The following is an 18,384-nucleotide window of genomic DNA, read 5'->3' on the forward strand; positions in this document are numbered from 1 at the left end:
ACCTTCCCCACCTGAACTATAAGTTAATTCTTTCCATTTCTATTCCCCAGATACCAAGGCTGTAGGACACAATATTCCACAGCATTGTTGGGCACACAGTTTTTATCTATTCTTGATAATTATACTTTGGTTAAAGGGAAATGAATAAGATCTGTCAAGGTTGGCTTTTCCAGAAGTCATGTCTGAACTGAGAAGTAAAGGGTGAGATGAGCAAGATGAAAAGATGGAGAGGCCAGGAAAAAGGGAGAGGAGGACAGGAAGAAGCAGGAGTAAAAACAAGTCTGAAAGAGGATGTGCATTTGTCCAACAGAGAGGGATTGGTTCAGAGGGCACTCCCAGAGGTAGTTCAGAAATGCTAGTGAAAAGACAGACACACAGGAAAAGGGCTAAAATGGAGAGTTGAGAAAAAGTCAGATTGTGAAAACCCCATGTGAGACCTAAGGTACTGTTATAGGTACTGTATTACCAATTCAAGTTCTGCTTAATCATCCTAATGGCCCTGGAGAGGGACCACAGTTAGGGAAGGTAAATTCCAGGGCCACATGTATAAACAGAAGATGACTTACAGGCAATACTGCAAAATAAATGCACTTCTGAAATATATGAATGGTTCCAGAAATGTTTCACATAGTGTTAGCCTCCAGTGTAATGTGGTTTTTTATGGAATGAATAAAATAATCTGAGTTTTGTATTATAATTTTTTCAATTTCAATGCTCAGTTTAGTAAGATTTTTTAAATTAAATCATAACTGTGTACATTAATGTAATCATGGGGTACAATGTGCTGGTTTTATATACAATTTGAAATATTTTCATTGAACTGGTTAACATAGCCTTCATGGCATTTTCTTAATTATTGTGTTCAGACATTTATATTCTGCATTTAGTAAGTTTCACCTGTACCCTTTTAAAATGCTCTGTAGGTATGATCCCACCATTTACCCTCCATCCACCCATCCTCTCCCTCCCCTCCCCTCCCTTACCCCTTTCCCCATATCCTTGTGCTTTAATAGGGTTATAGCTTTCATATGAAAGCTATAAATCAGTTTCATAGTAGGGCTGAGTACATTTTATACTTTATCTTCCATTCTTGAGATACTTTGCTAAAAAGAATATTTTCCAGCTCCACCCATGTAAACATGAAAGAGGTAAAGTCTTCATCTTTCTTTAAGGCTGCATAATATTCCATGGTGTACATATACCACAATTTATTGATCCATTCGTGGATCGAAGGGCACTTGGGCTTCTTCCATGACTTAGCAATTATGAATTGGGCTACAATAAACATTCTGGTACAAATACCTTTAATGTTTACAATGCACTGTATACAAAGGCTCCTAGGGATCCCCAATCACCTTTACTTACGAATGCCCCTTTTCTAATCTGCGTTCAGAGTGTTCAGTTAAGTGTGGTACACATATGTTGGAATGGTATAGAGAGCTTAAATTAAACAAGGATACTAGTGTCATTCTCAACAGATGCAAAAAATGTAAAGTTGAGCTGTCGCGGACCGCCAGTCGATGGGCCTCAGTCTGAGGGTGCTCAGGGCGAACGGCACAGGTTGATTGAAAGGTCGACGCAGGATGAATTGACAGACTGCTACACAAAGCAGCTGCACTTTATTGATTTTTAAGTCTGGTATTTATACATTTTATTTCCAGGGTTAAAACAATGTAATCATTACTTTGCTTATGCTTGTGAATTATCTTTGTGTCTCCAATTATCTTTGTGTCTCCATATGTGGTTTATCATGCACTATATGTTTTCAAGGTTTTTCTTTTTGGAGGGAGGTGGTTTATTTTTTCAAGGTTTTTGTTCTAGGGAAGTGGTTTCATTAGTAACACCTGGTTGCTTCTCCTTATCTAGGAATGTCAAGATTTGTGACTTCTCTTAGTTCTGTAATTGGTCTCAGTTTCTTATGATCTCTTTTAAGAACAGCTGAACATATTCTTTTATGTATAATGCTTGACTACTTCTATATATTTTTACTCTAATTAGTAACTATATTTTGATTCATTGTTTGTTAAACATTAAACTACTTTATTGATTTGTGTTACATATGAAAATTAGTGAAGTAAGATGTTTTTCTAAGTAAAGTTTTACTGCAGAAGGTGTCATGTTGGAACATCTTGTTTGCCGTGCCTGCATTGTCTCAAGTCACTGACATTTATGGTAGGGACGTGCTGTTGTGTAGGCTCTCTTGGAGCCACTGAGTTCAGCACAGCTATACTTGCTGTGTTTAATTGTGGATCAGTAAGTCACTGTGTTTATTCTTAGTTTCCCAAGATAATCAGGCAATAATCAGGCATCCAACTGAACAGACAGGTTTCAGAGCAAAGGTTTTTTAGGCTTTTATGCCGCACCTCGTGAGTCATTACGTTCAAACAAAGGCATGCTAGGCAACTTATGCGCTGCTGTCGCAAACCAGGGGGGCTGGGGGTTTCGCTCCGGGGAGCACATACCACCTACTCATGCATTTTATAATGCGGACAGCGCCACTTCACCCCGGCTAGATGCCGGGGGTGCGGCATTTCCCCCTTTTTTGTTTATGAAGCGTAATTCAAAGAGGTCTTGGCGAACAGCCTTTATGGAGGAAAACACACAACGAAGAAGACATGGTAACAGTAAGACAACACAGAATATCAGACATCCAATAATGACTATAAACACAATGTACTGAATCCAGGTTACAGGATTTAAGGCTTTAAGATTATCAGTCAGTGATTGAGCTAATGCATCCAGGGACGTAATAGGTAGATGAGCTTCACTTATGGCCGTGATGTCTTTTTGAAGGGTGTGTAAATCATGTGTTATGTCATTGTCTTTCCATACACCCTGTAAATGTGCCTTTGTTTTCTCCCATGATGTAGAAAGATTGTAAGGTAAAGGTGTAACACAGATAGCTTGAAAGGCTGAGTGACATTTAGTCTGTAGTTTATGTTGTATGAACTTAATATCTTGTCCTAAAGCTAATACTACTTCTTCTAAAATATTTAATTTTGCTTCAAGTTTATTATCTATGCTGGCTTGAGTCATTAAGGCCAAAGTAATGTTGTTGCTTAAAGAGTTGACAAAGTGAGCCGTATGTATTTCTTGTACCAAGGCAGTTGTAGCCACTGCAAATGTAGTGACTATAGAAATTAAAGCTAAAATTCCTAAAATTAATGTTGCTATAAATCTCTTAGGTCTAATTAATTCATTAACAGTGTGTAAAACTTGTAAAGCAGAGTTATCATACCAGGGATCATTTTGTAAGTCTACAGGTAACAGTACATAAGAAGGTCTTTTAACAATTAACACAGAATTAAACAGTCTGTCATTAAACAAATCAGTAGAAGTGAGACAATTGGTTACTTTACAAGTAGTACAGGTTATATGATAGGAATTTTTCAACTGTGTAATAGTTAAGTACTTATTAGGAGCCAGAAGTAAAGCATATGGATATCCAACACAAGTTTTTACTGATATTGGTGTAGGTTTAGTCATACCGGGTTTCTTTTCTAATATTAAGTTGGATGCAGCAACAAGCCTAAATAAATCATAATGTATTTGAGTTTTATTCTTTTCCTGGGCAACCCATATGGGTTCAACTAAACCAGGTGTAAACCATCGCTGTATAGGTTGAGGGGTGCCAGACCATTGGTATTGATGGTATTTATCTAACTGTTTCGATAAATATTTATTATGATCATAACAAGAAGTAGGGGAATAGTCCCAGACGATTGTTTCTGAATTCATAGGAAAATGTTTGTTGGCTGCATCTGGAAACCCACAGGACAGCCAAGTAGGTGTCTTAGTTAAAGATGATTCCCAGAATTGGTTCTTATCTCTATATTTTTCTTTACAATTAGGAATAGGCAGCCAGTTCACTGTCAAGCAGGTTTCATTATAATTAAATGTTCCAATAGTTTGTAACTCATATTCCCAAACATAACGCTTTTCTGCATCATTAGGATCTGGAGCATCAGTTAAAAATACTCTATAACTTGTAGGTAAACAAAAGGGAGGTGCTTTGCCTCTCAAGGTAAAGCAAATAGGCAGTGAATCAGCTTTACCAGTGAAGTTAATTAACGCCGCAGCATGGTTTCTAGACTCTGAGTCTTGTAAGCCTCCCAGCCGGAGGGAATCATTAGTTAGAATTCTAACAGGATCTTGATCTAACCAGCCCACTGGGTGGAGTAGTGGCGGGTTAGGAATGTATGACCAATAAGCTGCACTCTCTGCTATAGGAGTAGATATAAGAGATAGGAAAGCTACAAAATACATGGTAGGAGTTAAAGGATTGTTTTGTGTCAAAATAAGTTGTTTAGCTTGTTTCACCAGGGTTCTGATCTGTGTCCACGTGATCTTGGGAGGTCTCGATAGTACTTTCACTTTCTTCATTTGTGTCTCCAGGCTCTTCATCTGTTGTAGGCGTCGCCTCCTGCGTCTGATCTTCCGGGGGAGCCGGTTTGATGAGCCGGTCCGGAATCCAGATGGGGGATTCGGCATCCTGGGGAAACACACAAGCATAGCCTCGTCCCGAGGTTAGCAATATATCAGGGCCCTTCCATTGGCCTGATAACAGGTCCTTCCACAGCACTCTTGGGAATGTAGCAGCTGATTTCGGCTGCCAGTGAGTTAAAGCTGGTGTTTGATTATTAGAGTTAACATTTAGATGATTTAAAACAAATAAAGCATGAGTTAAAATATGATGAGGAGAAAAATATTTATGAGCCTTTTGTAGGCGTTCAATCTGTAATTTTAATATTTGATTAGTTCTTTCCACAATACCTTGAGCTTGAGGATTATAAGGGATCCCTGTAGAATGGGCAATTTTCCATTGTACACAAAACTGTTCAAATGCCCGTGAGGTATAAGCTGGAGCATTATCTGTTTTTAGTTGAAGAGGGACACCTAGCTGCTGAAAGCAGCCAAACAGGTGTTGTACAACATCCTTATAAGCCTCGCCAGTTCTAGCAGAGGCACAAATATAGTGAGAGAAAGTATCCACAGTGACATGTACATAAGTTAATTTTCCAAAACTTGGCACATGTGTAACATCCATTTGCCACAATACATTGGGGCGTAGACCCCGAGGATTAACACCAAATTTCAAAGGATGATGAGTAATAGGACAGGCTTTGCATTTTAAGACTATTTGTCTTGCCTGCTCTCTGGTAATATGAAACATTTTTCTTAATGCATTAGCATTTTGATGATGCAAAGCATGGCTTTCTTCAGCCTCAGTTACTGATGCCACCATGGCACGTGTTAATAGATCTGCAGTGGCATTTCCTTGGGCCAAAGGGCCAGGTAAGTTAGTGTGTCCTCTTATGTGACCAATATAAAACTGATTATTCCTTTGTTGAATTAAAGTTTGTAATTTCTTTAACAAAGGTAAAATAGTTGAGGTTCCTGTTAGGAGAGCAGTTTCGAGGGCTGGAAAAAGGGAAGCAACATACTTAGAGTCTGTGTATAAGTTAAACTTCTGCTTGAAATTATTAAAAGCCGAAATTAAAGCCCACAATTCTGTTTGCTGAGCAGAAGTCTGCATTACTTCCTTAACAAGAGGAGACAGACCTGGGCTGAAAACTACAGCCCTTCCTGTAGAGGAGCCATCTGTGAACAAAGTTATTGCATCAGACAGTGGCTGTCTGGAACACATAAGAGGAAACACAAGTGAAACTGTTTTTGTAAATTCAATTAAAGGATGTTTCGGAAAGTGATATAAAATTTGACCTGTATAGCCTTGTAAGGCTAATACCCAATCTTCATTATTTTGAAATAGTTGTTCCACTTGAGTTTTATTATAAGCAGTTATAATTACATGAGGATCTTTACCAAACAATTCTCATGACCTTTTTCTTCCTTTGTCTATCAGTAATGAAACTAAGTATGGATAATCTGCAACAATTTTTGCTTGAACATGTGGTAAATGGATCCATTCTAAAATGCCTTCCTGCCACAGGCAGGCTGTAGGAGTATATTCAGTAGAAAAAATTAGTAAAGACCATGGTTTTTGATAATTAATTTGTTTAACCCTAGCTAGAGTCAAAGCCTGTTCAACGACTTCTAAAGCCTGTAAAGCCTCTTGAGTTAAATGTCTTGGGGAACGCGGATTTGAGTCCCCCTGCAAGATAGCAAACAAAGGGCTAAGAGTTCCTGTAGTAATTTTTAAGAAAGGTCGAATCCAATTTATTTCCCCTAATAACTTTTGATAATCATTAAGTGTCTGTAGCTTGTCTCTCCGTATTTGTACTTTCTGTGGTGTGATGTAATCTGAATGAATCCATTGTCCCAGGTAACTGAGTGGCTTATCTCTTTGAACTTTTTCTGGGGCAATAACCAAGCCAAACTTAGTTAATTGCTCTATAGCTCTTTCTAAAATAAACTGCACCTGTGACAGCTGAGGATGAGCTAGTAAAATATCATCCATATAATGAATAATGTAAGCACCAGGAAATTGCTCTCGTAGTGCTGCCAATGCAGTTGCCACAAATTTTTGACATAATGTAGGACTATTTTTCATGCCCTGTGGTAAAGTTGTCCACTGATATCTTTTAAATGGTTCCCGTAGGTTAAGAGAAGGAACACTGAATGCAAAGCGAGGACAGTCATCAGGGTGTAAGTTAATAGTAAAAAAGCAGTCTTGTAAATCAATAATTATAAGTGACCATTTTTCAGGTATTGCTACAGGAGATGGGAGCCCAGGTTGAAGGGCACCCATGTCTTCCATAATGGCATTCACTGCTCTTAAATCTTGTAAAAGTCTCCATTTGCCAGATTTTTTCTTAATGACAAACACAGGAGTATTCCACGGACTAGTGGACTCCTCCAAATGTCCTTTATTTAATTGTTCTTGTACTAAAATTTGTAATGCCTGTAATTTTTCCATTGTTAGGGGCCACTGACTAACCCACACAGGAGTGTCTGTTAACCATTTTATTTTACAGGCATAGTTCTCTGCAGTGGCCCCTATGAAAAACATTGATCATTTAATTGATCAGCAGTAACTAACTTCATGTCCATAACATGCAAAAGATCTCTGCCCCACAAGGTATAGGGTAGAGAGGGCAACACATATGGTTGAATGTAGCCTTTCTTGTCTTTGTACTCCCATGCTACAAAAGATGTGCTGCGCATAACACCAGAAACTGAACCCAAACCAATCAATGAAGACCCGGTTCGGTGAACTGGCCAGGATCTTGGCCAGTCAGAGGCTGCAATACAAGTTACATCAGCCCCTGTATCCATTAATCCTTTAATAGGCCTGCCTTCAATTTTTATTTTTAACATTGGTCGATCATACAAGTCATGAATAAGAGCTACACAATCCTGATCAGTGGATCCAAATTGACCTTCTCCCCTTGCATCATGTAGGTGATAGTTAGGGAGTGGCACATATGGTAACAACAGTAATTGAGCAATTCTCTGCCCTTTATGAATCTGTGTAGTTTCCACCAGTGCTTTCACCATAATTTTAATTGTGTTTTCAGTATCTGAGTCAATTACTCCCGGCACAACTTCAAAATGTTTAGTATAATTAGAACTGCGTCCTAGTATAACACCAACCGTGCCTGGTAGTAATTTACCTTTAACACCAGTGGGAACGAGAGTGACACCATCCCATTTAGATAAAATTACATCTTTAGAGCTGGCAAGATCTAAACCTGCGCTGCCAGGAGTTCCTCGTGCGAGGTCATGAATAGTAAATTCAGGGGGTAGACAATTTAATGTAGATGTAGGTTGCAAGACAGGCTGCACTTCAGTAAGCGCTGCCAGTTCTCCCTTGGGGTTGGGGCTGGGAGAATGCCCCACATCTAGTTTTTTGGCTTGTTGCCTTCATTAAAATTAGCACCCTTGTCTGACAAGGGGGTCCCATCCTTATGAAACTTAGATTTACACTCTTTTCTCCAGTGTCTGCCCTTCTTACAACGAGGGCATGGACCCGGGGGAATTCCACGGGTCTTGTTACCATTATTATTATTAGTAAATTTCTTACAATCCTTTTGCATGTGACCCGGTTTTCCACAATTGTAACAGGTGGGCACAGCGTGTGGGGGGTCACAGCTGAAACATGTATTACTGGGGTCTCTATCAAAAGCATTTTTAACATATGAACTGAATTTCTGACCCCGCATTGCTGCAGCAAACGCCATTCCCTGTACGATTGCTGGTGAGGCATCCATGCATGCTTTAATATAATCCTGTAATGTGCCCGTTTTCCTGAGTGGACGTATTAAGTCCTGACACAGCGTGTTAGCATTTTCCCAAGCCAGTTGCTTGAGCAATAATGTTGTACCCTCAGATGGTGGGAGCATTCTATTAATGGCTTCTTCTAAGCGAGAAATAAAGTCAGGATAAGATTCCTCCATACCTTGCCTTATTCCTGCTAGAGTGGTACTCTTGGTTCCTGGAGGAGGCAGTTTGCGCCAAGCAGCAACCGCATTGTGACTAACTATCTCCAAAAATTGTTGGGGCAATGCAGTTTGACTTTCTGTAGAGGCAAACTCATCCGTCCCTAGGAGCATTGACATAGTTGGCTGTGCTTTCTTACCTTTGTGCTGCTTAATACTTTCTCTTGATCTATCTTCATACTCTGTTCTCCATAAGATATAATCCCCTGGAGAAAGTGTGGCTTTGGCTGTTTGTTGCCAATCATAAGGAGTAAGCCACAAGCTACCTATTGATTCTACAATTTGCAAAGTATAAGGAGCAGAGGCACCTGAAGTACGAACAGCCTGCTGCAATTCCTTTAGTGTTTTTAATGACAAAGGTTCCCAGACCGGCGGCGTTCTTTCATCAGTAGGAAAACGTACTGGGAAAGTGAAAGTAAAATCTCCCTGCTGACGGGCTTCACGTACTGCCGCCTGAAAACCCGCGGCCGGCGCGGGGGGGCAAGGGGGCACACGAGAATGTGGAGCCCGTAAAGCCGGTCTGGGTGTTGTCATAGGAATGCGAACTGCTGGGTAAGCGCGGCGGTGATCAATAAAATTAACCTCCTCATTCTCCTCATCCTCTTTGGCCAATTCATCAACCACATCCCATTCATCACTGTCAGAAAGATTATCCTTAACTGGTGGAGGCGGCGGCAAAAGTTCTTTAAGTGTTGGTGCCGAGGGAATTACGCCCTCAGCATTCAATGCCGGCTCAGGTTCCTTGAAAGCCTCCGGAGAGACCTCATCATGAGTGGGGGCTGCCTTAGTTTCGGGGCTTCCAGCCTCCGAAGCAGTTTCCCTTATAAAAGCCTCCAGAAAGGTATTGTCAGCCAAAAGTTCCCTAACCTGCAGCCATAAAGGATAAGCCTGTGGGGGCAGAACCTGCTCCCCATGCTCCTGTACATAAGCTCGCATCTCGCGCCCCACTCTCTTCCAATCGGAGAGAGATAGGGAGCCCTCCTCCAGAAACCAAGGACTAACCAGTTTTATGAAATGCATAAGCTCCTCCAACTTTTTGAGGGACACATGAAAACCATTTTTCTCTAACAAGCGCTGTATCATGACACCGAGCATGCGTTCTTCCTTAACTAATGTGAGCCCCATGAAATCTGCGGATTACTCACGCTTAACCGGTCAGCCTTTACCGGCGGGACTCGAGCTCCCTGGTGAGAGTCGCCTTCAATCTGAAAAGAGAGGAAAGAAAGAAAAAGAAAGATCACCTGTCCTTCAGGTCCCTGTTCGGGCGCCAGGTGTCGCAGACCGCCAGTCGATGGGCCTCAGTCTGAGGGTGCTCAGGGCGAACGGCACAGGTTGATTGAAAGGTCGACGCAGGATGAATTGACAGACTGCTACACAAAGCAGCTGCACTTTATTGATTTTTAAGTCTGGTATTTATACATTTTATTTCCAGGGTTAAAACAATGTAATCATTACTTTGCTTATGCTTGTGAATTATCTTTGTGTCTCCAATTATCTTTGTGTCTCCATATGTGGTTTATCATGCACTATATGTTTTCAAGGTTTTTCTTTTTGGAGGGAGGTGGTTTATTTTTTCAAGGTTTTTGTTCTAGGGAAGTGGTTTCATTAGTAACACCTGGTTGCTTCTCCTTATCTAGGAATGTCAAGATTTGTGACTTCTCTTAGTTCTGTAATTGGTCTCAGTTTCTTATGATCTCTTTTAAGAACAGCTGAACATATTCTTTTATGTATAATGCTTGACTACTTCTATATATTTTTACTCTAATTAGTAACTATATTTTGATTCATTGTTTGTTAAACATTAAACTACTTTATTGATTTGTGTTACATATGAAAATTAGTGAAGTAAGATGTTTTTCTAAGTAAAGTTTTACTGCAGAAGGTGTCATGTTGGAACATCTTGTTTGCCGTGCCTGCATTGTCTCAAGTCACTGACATTTATGGTAGGGACGTGCTGTTGTGTAGGCTCTCTTGGAGCCACTGAGTTCAGCACAGCTATACTTGCTGTGTTTAATTGTGGATCAGTAAGTCACTGTGTTTATTCTTAGTTTCCCAAGATAATCAGGCAATAATCAGGCATCCAACTGAACAGACAGGTTTCAGAGCAAAGGTTTTTTAGGCTTTTATGCCGCACCTCGTGAGTCATTACGTTCAAACAAAGGCATGCTAGGCAACTTATGCGCTGCTGTCGCAAACCAGGGGGGCTGGGGGTTTCGCTCCGGGGAGCACATACCACCTACTCACGCATTTTATAATGCGGACAGCGCCACTTCACCCCGGCTAGATGCCGGGGGTGCGGCAGAGCAAATAAAGAAGTTGCAATTATACCATTTTTGTACAATTTTATGACACAAAAACTAATTCTCAGCAATATTTATCACCAGACACACTTTGAAAGTCTATGGAAATAATGTCCAGACAACTCCAGGTGTTGATTACTTCTGTGTAATATATTCAATAGTACGGAAGGACTATTTCCTACTATTAACCTTTCAGGATCATGGTTTTAAGACTGTGTCTACCAAATATTCATAAAGGAGTGATTAATTATTTTACTAATAAGGATACCCTCTCACACAAATATACTCTACTAATTGGATCATCTGACATCCTTTGTATCATCAGTGTAAAATCAGAAAGATTGAATAATTAAAGTTAAACATGACTGAGATGTTAACATGAAATGCTCCTCTAAGTAAAGATTTGAATTTCAAGAAGCACTTGGAAAGTTGTGGAGTCACCAAATTCACCTCTGTCATTTCCCTAACAAGGACAGGGATGCCAAATCAGAGAACAATGGGAGGCAGAATAACAACAACAACAAAAGAAAATTACCTGTTGCAGCTGGTTTAACTTTAATCCTTTGTACTCCTTTTTTTGGAGTAGGAGGTTTTATATCAGCATCGCACACAGTGAGCTTTGAAACAAATTGTATCATAAGTAAAGCACAATTTCACACAATGTACAGAAAATAATTCCCTCACATGAAGGGAATTAGGAAACAACTACTTTATAGAAAACAAATAATAATAACATTTGCAAAAAAAGCCAGCCATCTTTGTTCAAAGTAACCTGATCTGATTAACTAGTATCAATGCAACATATATCTCAGATGCCTGATCCTTCTGGAGAAAAGAAATGCCTCCCTGTGTTCTGCCCCAATCCAGTACTTCCTCCTCCTTCCCGTAATCTCTGGAGCTGCAGTAATCCAATCTTCTCTGTGTGTGCAAATTTCCTGAATGAATATTGTTACCTGATACTGAGGTTGTGTCTTAACATGCACTGAAAAACAAAGAGAACATAGAAATCAGTGTAAATGACAGTGCAAATGTAAATATGACAAAGCCAAACATACAGTGGTGGAGAGTTCCTATTGAGCTGAACCCCCAAGCTGGGCTTAGAAAATAAATACTTTAGGTTTCAGGCTGCTTTTTCTCTCTTTTATTGGTGGATTGATTGATTTATAGGCAGACAGGAGCATAACAGACAAAAACTGAAGACAATAGGAATACAAGTTTAATATAATATACAGTTAAAACTTCAAAGGTGAGATTATGTTTCAAATGAAAATCACTCATATAGAAAAGTGCACATACAGAAGAGTGGAGAGTGGTCCTTATTTGAAGGAGCAAATCATGAGCCAGAGAGCATAAAAGGCAAGGCCGATGGCAGAAGCTTACAGCATGCCTTTACTACAACCCAAAACATCATTTGTACAATAGGCTGCAATTAACTGCCAAGTTCTTCAGTTTGTGGACGTCATTTAGGAAGAAACACAGCTATGATGACAGTTCAGATGAGGGCATAATCCATTTCTCATTAGAGAAAGGGTTCAATGGATCTGCATGGCTAGACCCTTGCAGAATAGCAGTTTTAAAAATTTGATCTTTTCTACACCCACACGAGACGCAAGTATACCAATATTTCTTAGGTCCTCTACTTTTGTGCTGTTAATTTTCTTTCTCAATTCATATAAGAGGTATGTGAGAAATTACATATACTGAGCTATCTATGGTGAACTATTTATCAAAAAGGAAACATTGAATGGCCATATAATTATTAGATCTTGGGTGGCTCCTGTGACTCAAAGGAGTAGGGCACTGGCCCCATATGCCAGAGGTGGCAGATTCAAACCAAGCCCTGGCCCTACAAACTACAAAAAAAAAAAGGTTAAAATGTTTTTTAAAAAGAATTACTAGATGTTAATGAATTTTTATATTCAAAAATCACTAGAATATTCATTGAATATGACATTAAATTTCATAAGAGGCAAAAATAAGCTTTTAGGTTTTTTTTAAATTTTCAGAATATTTGGGGATACATGTTTTGCTTGCATACGTTACTTTTATACAGATTGCATCAAATGCTAAGTGTACTGTTTCTAAAATTAGTGTTCTTGAAGATCTCACATTAAGGGAATTAGGAAACAACTACTTTATAGAAAAAAAAAATAACATTTGCAAAAAAAGCCAGCCATATTTGTTCAAAGTAACCTGATCTGATTAAATAGTGTCAATGCAACATATATCTCAGATGCCTGATCCTTCTGGAGAAAAGAAATGCCTCCCTGTGTTCTGCCCCAATCCAGCACTTCCTCCTCCTTCCAGTAATCTCTGGAGCTGCAGTAACCCAATCTTCTCTGTGTGTGCAAATTTCCTGAAGCCACCTGAACTGAGTTCTCTCATGTTTGCTCTTCAGTAACTGAGAAATTACCTCGCTACCTTCTTTCTGCCTTGCCTCTATGACCACTCACAAGCCCTCTTCGTTTGCCAAAAAAAAAAAAAAAAAAATCTTGCAATCTGCCACCTGCATTCTTTTGATAGATTATTTCCACCACCTCTTTCCTCTTTATTTAGCAAAACATCATATATCTAGTGTTTCAATTTCTCTATCATTCAGTGTTATCCTCCAGCTAGAAAAATGCTCAGAAATAAGAACAAAATAATGCTTTCCCTTGATTCTAGGTTGGAAGTGCTCTTCAATGGCGCCTCCTACACATTTCTCTACGGAGAACTCTATGCCCTAGTTATTCAGGGCGTTCTGAGGACCAACAGTACTGGAAACAAATGAGAATGCATTACGACTGTAGAATCACAAACCTGCTCAATCACAATGTGCATCTTTAACATGGTCCCCATTGATTACTTAATGTTTGAGAATATCTGGTCTTTAAAGAGTATCAGTCCACATTTCTTTACCTAAAAATAGCCCTTGGAATACAGCCTCCAGGTGCTCCCAGTCACATATTCCACACTGAAATGGCATTTAAAATCACCATGTTTCTAATGGAATGTTACTGGGCTACAGCTTTCCTGACCTCTCCACGAAGAAGCCCATTGTCTTCTATCCACTTTCATAAAATTGAACCATATGCTATGAAGAAACATCACTTTATATGACATGAAATTGCATACACATAACAGCTCCACACTCCATCAAACAGCTCTGCATGAACAAGGGCCTCAGCCCTTAATGGCTTCCAAACAGTGAGAAACACAGGGAGAACATGGATGTTGGTGCTACTTGTCTCACTCATTTTGGCACTGGAAGCTCATTTTACTACATTCTTCCCACCTAACACTTTAATCTACCTTTTACTTAAGAAGTATTTTATTGGACCACCCTGACATTACATCCATCTGCTCCTTTTCTCTCCATGTACTCTGTACTGTCTGCTTTCCCACTTCTTCATCCCCTTTTGTAAAGCTGTCCTCTTCCTGATTTCTTGCCTTTGCTCAGCTCTCGCACTATACTGAGATGGGACTAAAGATTCAGTTCCTTAAGTGATACTCTCAATTTCATCATCTGTTGCTGACACCTGAGAAGACATACAATTTATCACTGTTTTGCTTCATCTTTTCTTTTTTCTACCATACATATCTAAAAGCCAAGATGGTTTTTGGTGCTCATGTTCTTCAATAAACATTATTTCACATGACATTTCCCGTAAGTTGTAGTGCTTACCCTTTACTTGTTTGGGTACTGTCTTATATCCATTTGAATTGCCAGTCCAAGAAGAACCACTAAGATCCTCCTTGGTAAGATTCTCTGATAAATTCTGTTAAAATTAACATCAACATTGAGTTTAAAGTACTTTATAATTAAAATAAGTGGTATCAACATTTCCTAATCATTTTTGTCAAAAATATTTGAATTATCTACTCTAAGATCAAAGTTTTTTAACCTTTAAAGAAAGAAGAATGTCTTGAAAACCAAAGCATTTCAGCTATACATATGCTGTCAAGATGAACCTTATCTTCCACTTGTGTATGGCTATTGATTCTGTAAATTGAGGATAGGCAGCCAAAGGAAACATATTCAAAGACAAAACATTAACTCATGTTATATAGCAACAAGGAACTTACTTCACCTTCCATAACATTACTTTGCATTCTCCACCAAACACAGATCAACATTGTGAAAAATATAATACATGGGATATCATACTTCTGGCATTACATCCTTAAAATATTTCTCACTTTAGAAATATGTCAGTGGTAACACTAGATACTGGCATAATGGGCAACTTGGGAGTACATCATGTCGAGTATGAGCTCAAAAATGTCAATGCTGCTTCATTTAGCTAAACAAGGCCCTGAAGACATCAAAATGTTTTGTGATAAAATATTTACTGATAGGAAAAATTGTTGAAGAAAAAGATATCCTCTGATAAGAACAACTTGCCTTATTTTTATGTTTAAGTAAAAGTAAACAGTACATACACTGTGCAACTCCTTCCCAATTAGGAAACAACTTCAAGAAAGTATGGCAAGCCTTAATAAAGAAGGAAGGATGGAGGCGGAGCATGATGGCAGACGGGACGGACGTGTAGCCGACATCTCCCAAGTCATCAGGTGAGAGGAAGAGTGGTCTGGACCTTTCCCATGCGTGGATTATTGGTGTGGACGGACAACTGGAGACACTCAGCGAATTGGCAGATTGCTGTATATGAGGCGTAATTTAAAACCACAGACTGTTGTAGAGATTTTTCCCTGGTTGGCCATGCTGACTGGCAGGCCCCTCCCTTATGGGGGACAGCAGCTTGCAATTACTGGCAAAACACAACTTACGAAAATGTACTCCTGAGCTAAGGATGGCACCCGAAAGGAGAGCCACTCAAAACCACAGAGAGCTCGGCAACCCAATGGAAAATTGAAGGGAAGGGATACCGCCCGGGAAACAGACATTTTGAACTATCCAAAATGGCAGACGCCTTCCCCCAGAACAACAGGAGTGATTAAATAGACCAGAGCATCCCTGGTGGGGAATGTTGGAGGGGGCTGGCAGTTCAGGCTGCATGGCAAACTGGCAGATGGCTGGACTCAAAAGTTCCAATTCAAAAGGGAGACTCTGAACCACAAAACTGAGAATAAGGTCCCCGAGCGCTCCAGCCACGGGACCTGTCAGCAGCCACGGGAGCCACCAGCAGCCAACACCCTCACCCACAGCCGACTGTAGTCGCCAGTTTGCAGAAGAACGTGGGAGCAGAGTGGAAAGATTTGTGAAGCGTGGACTGCTGCACTGAGTTGGGAGGTCGGATAGGAGTGCCATCTGGAACAGAGCAGCTGAGGTTGCACAATACTTAGGTGACAAACTTTTACCAAAACTCCAAAATGGCGATTGACCAGGTAGGGTGCTTACATGGTAACAGTATAAACTGTGAATCAGGTATAAGCCTGGAAACCACTCACAGCGCCTCCTGGTGTCCAGAAAGTATATTGCATTATAAATATATTCCTACGAAAATTGATCCCTACATCATACATACAGATGTATATTTCTACATATGTACAAGAATAATATTTGTGTGATTGGTGCCTTTTTTTCTTTTTCTCTTTTTTTTTGTTCTGTTTTTTTCCTCACCATTTTCTTGGAGGTGCTATTATTAATTTTTTATTATTTTTATAGACATATTTTTATTTCCATTTTTTTCTAATTTTAATTTCTCCTTTCTTATTTTTTAACTTTTTTATGAACACCACTTTTTTTCTTTTTTTTCAATTATTTTACATTTATCACTTTTTTATTGTAGTTGTTTTTGGTTGCTGTTGTCGTGGGTGTTGTCTGTATGTCTATGTGTCTCTGTCTGTGCATCTACGGGCTCGTGTGGCTGGTAGCCTTTGTATCTGTTTATGTGATCATTTGGTCTCAATGAGTTTTGTGTTACGACCTGCAATTCTGAGCTCCCAGCACTTCCCTCCACTCTCACTCTGAGGTCTGGAGGCCTGTCCCCCAGGAGTCCAGAGTCTTGTGTGATTTCTCGAGGGGTGTGGACAGGACCTGGACTGCAGCTGGACAGAGCTAATTCTGTGGCATGGGAGTGAGGAGATGATGGTCAGCTGAGAGGGAATCACGCCAGAGCAGCAGTGCCCCAAGGCACAGAGCAGCAGCTGTCTTTAGCGACAACAAGGCAACTCCCCCTGTCTCCCTGGGCAACCAAAGGAGGCCAGGCATCTTCTCAGATGGCAACCACCACAGAACATATTTGGGACTGAAACACAGGCCCCATGAGTAAAGGGTTTGCCTGAGGCGGTACTGGCCTGGGTGGAACACAAGGACTAGAAACAGCACATGCAGAACAAGGAAACTACCAGAGCGGGCTGACCAAGAGGACTACTCTACTGAGCATAAGACGCACCCGGCCCTCAGGGGATCATCAGCCTGTAGACAAAGGAGGACAGGAGGCTAGAGCTGACAGCGGATCGTGCTGCGAATAAAAACCTGCAGGAGTACAGACAGGACCTGAGGCACAGGTTCTGGGAATTCAAATCAGCCCCTCTTCTGCAGAGGAATTTAGCTGTGACAGAAACAAACTCCAACAAGGTTGTTCTGTTAGGCCAGTAACATTAATCTAGGGCATAGCTGGAACAAAGTGAACACCCCCCAGCCTCCACCAAGTGCCCAAGGTTGACAGGTCTCACCACCCCCTGATGGATAGAGGCAGAGAGCAGTGGCCTGGCTGAGCAGACACAGACTTCCTTGTGATTTAGGCAGGTGCAAACCTCTGGAGTATCTGCTCACTGGAGACAACTGACTGGGTCACAGCCCTGCGGGGCTAGCAGTGACTGGGTGTGACAGAACTTCAAGATGGGGAAGAAGCTATCAAACTTCCCAGACTAACCTGTTTGCTGGGTGGGTCCTCCGGACTTCACGGAGCACCAGAGAAAGTCATATTTGAGTTGTCACCAGACCCCTGCATTCCAGTTGCCAGAGACCTTTTAAACTCTCCCACCTGGTGCAGGTGCTGACTGACACAATTGATTTGGACCTTTTGAACTGAGCCAATTGCCTGAGGACTATTCAAATGGTTCCCTGGGTGTGTGGTTGTAAGAAAGTTTGATTTTCTTTTCCAATTCTTGCCTGTGGGGGGCGGGGTGACTTAATTGCTGGTAATACTCCACAGCTGATACTTAAACCCAGAGTAACTGTTTCACTAGGGGTGAATAGAGACCAGCTGAAAACAAGACAGAACCACTTAACCCCACCACATCAAATAGATCCCCAACATCTCAGGCTATAGCACTGCACGGGTCCTCGACAAGGCTCCAGAGGAAAAATCAAATGGTGTAAAGTAATCGTGGGGCACAATTGGCGGAAAAATTCTGGTAACATGAATAACCAGAATAGATCAACGACTCCCAAAGGACAGATATGGCAGATGTAGCTGAAGATCCCATTGATAAACAGCTGGCCGAGATGTCAGAAATCAAATTCAGAATTTGGATTGCAAGCAAGATGAACTGAATGGAGGAAAATCTGGAATTAGAAATCCAAAGAGCAATTCAAAAGTCAGAATTAGAAACTCGAGGAGAAATTCAAACATTGTCTCAAGAATTTAATGAATTTAAAGACAAAACCACCAAAGATTTCAATGCACTGAAGCAAGAATTTGCAGCCCTCAAAGATCTGAAAAATACAGTAGAATCCCTCAGTAACAGAGTGGAGCAGGCAGAAGAAAGGATTTCTGACATTGAAGACAAGGTGT

The 18,384-nt window shown here is 40.5% G+C and overlaps 2 protein-coding genes across 3 annotated transcripts in view; both read right to left on the reverse strand.

Moving 5' to 3' along the window:
* The window catches only part of LOC128579450 (uncharacterized), a 74,711-nt gene extending 63,172 nt beyond the window's left edge, over positions 1–11,539 (reverse strand). For both annotated transcript variants that reach the window (XM_053581542.1, XM_053581541.1), the window contains exon 1: positions 11,235–11,539. In XM_053581542.1, coding sequence (XP_053437517.1) covers positions 11,235–11,337 — 103 coding nt within the window. In that variant the 5' untranslated portion in view covers positions 11,338–11,539. The remainder of the gene's footprint in view (positions 1–11,234) is intronic.
* The window catches only part of LOC128579443 (putative ankyrin repeat domain-containing protein 20A4), a 68,363-nt gene continuing 61,469 nt past the window's right edge, over positions 11,491–18,384 (reverse strand). The window contains exons 12-13 of the mRNA XM_053581537.1: positions 14,364–14,457; positions 11,491–11,681 (exon numbers count right to left, since the gene is read on the reverse strand). Coding sequence (XP_053437512.1) covers positions 11,491–11,681; positions 14,364–14,457 — 285 coding nt within the window. The remainder of the gene's footprint in view (positions 11,682–14,363; positions 14,458–18,384) is intronic.

Source organism: Nycticebus coucang, unplaced genomic scaffold (genome assembly GCF_027406575.1).
Source record: "Nycticebus coucang isolate mNycCou1 unplaced genomic scaffold, mNycCou1.pri scaffold_54, whole genome shotgun sequence".
Lineage (NCBI taxonomy): Eukaryota > Metazoa > Chordata > Mammalia > Primates > Lorisidae > Nycticebus > Nycticebus coucang.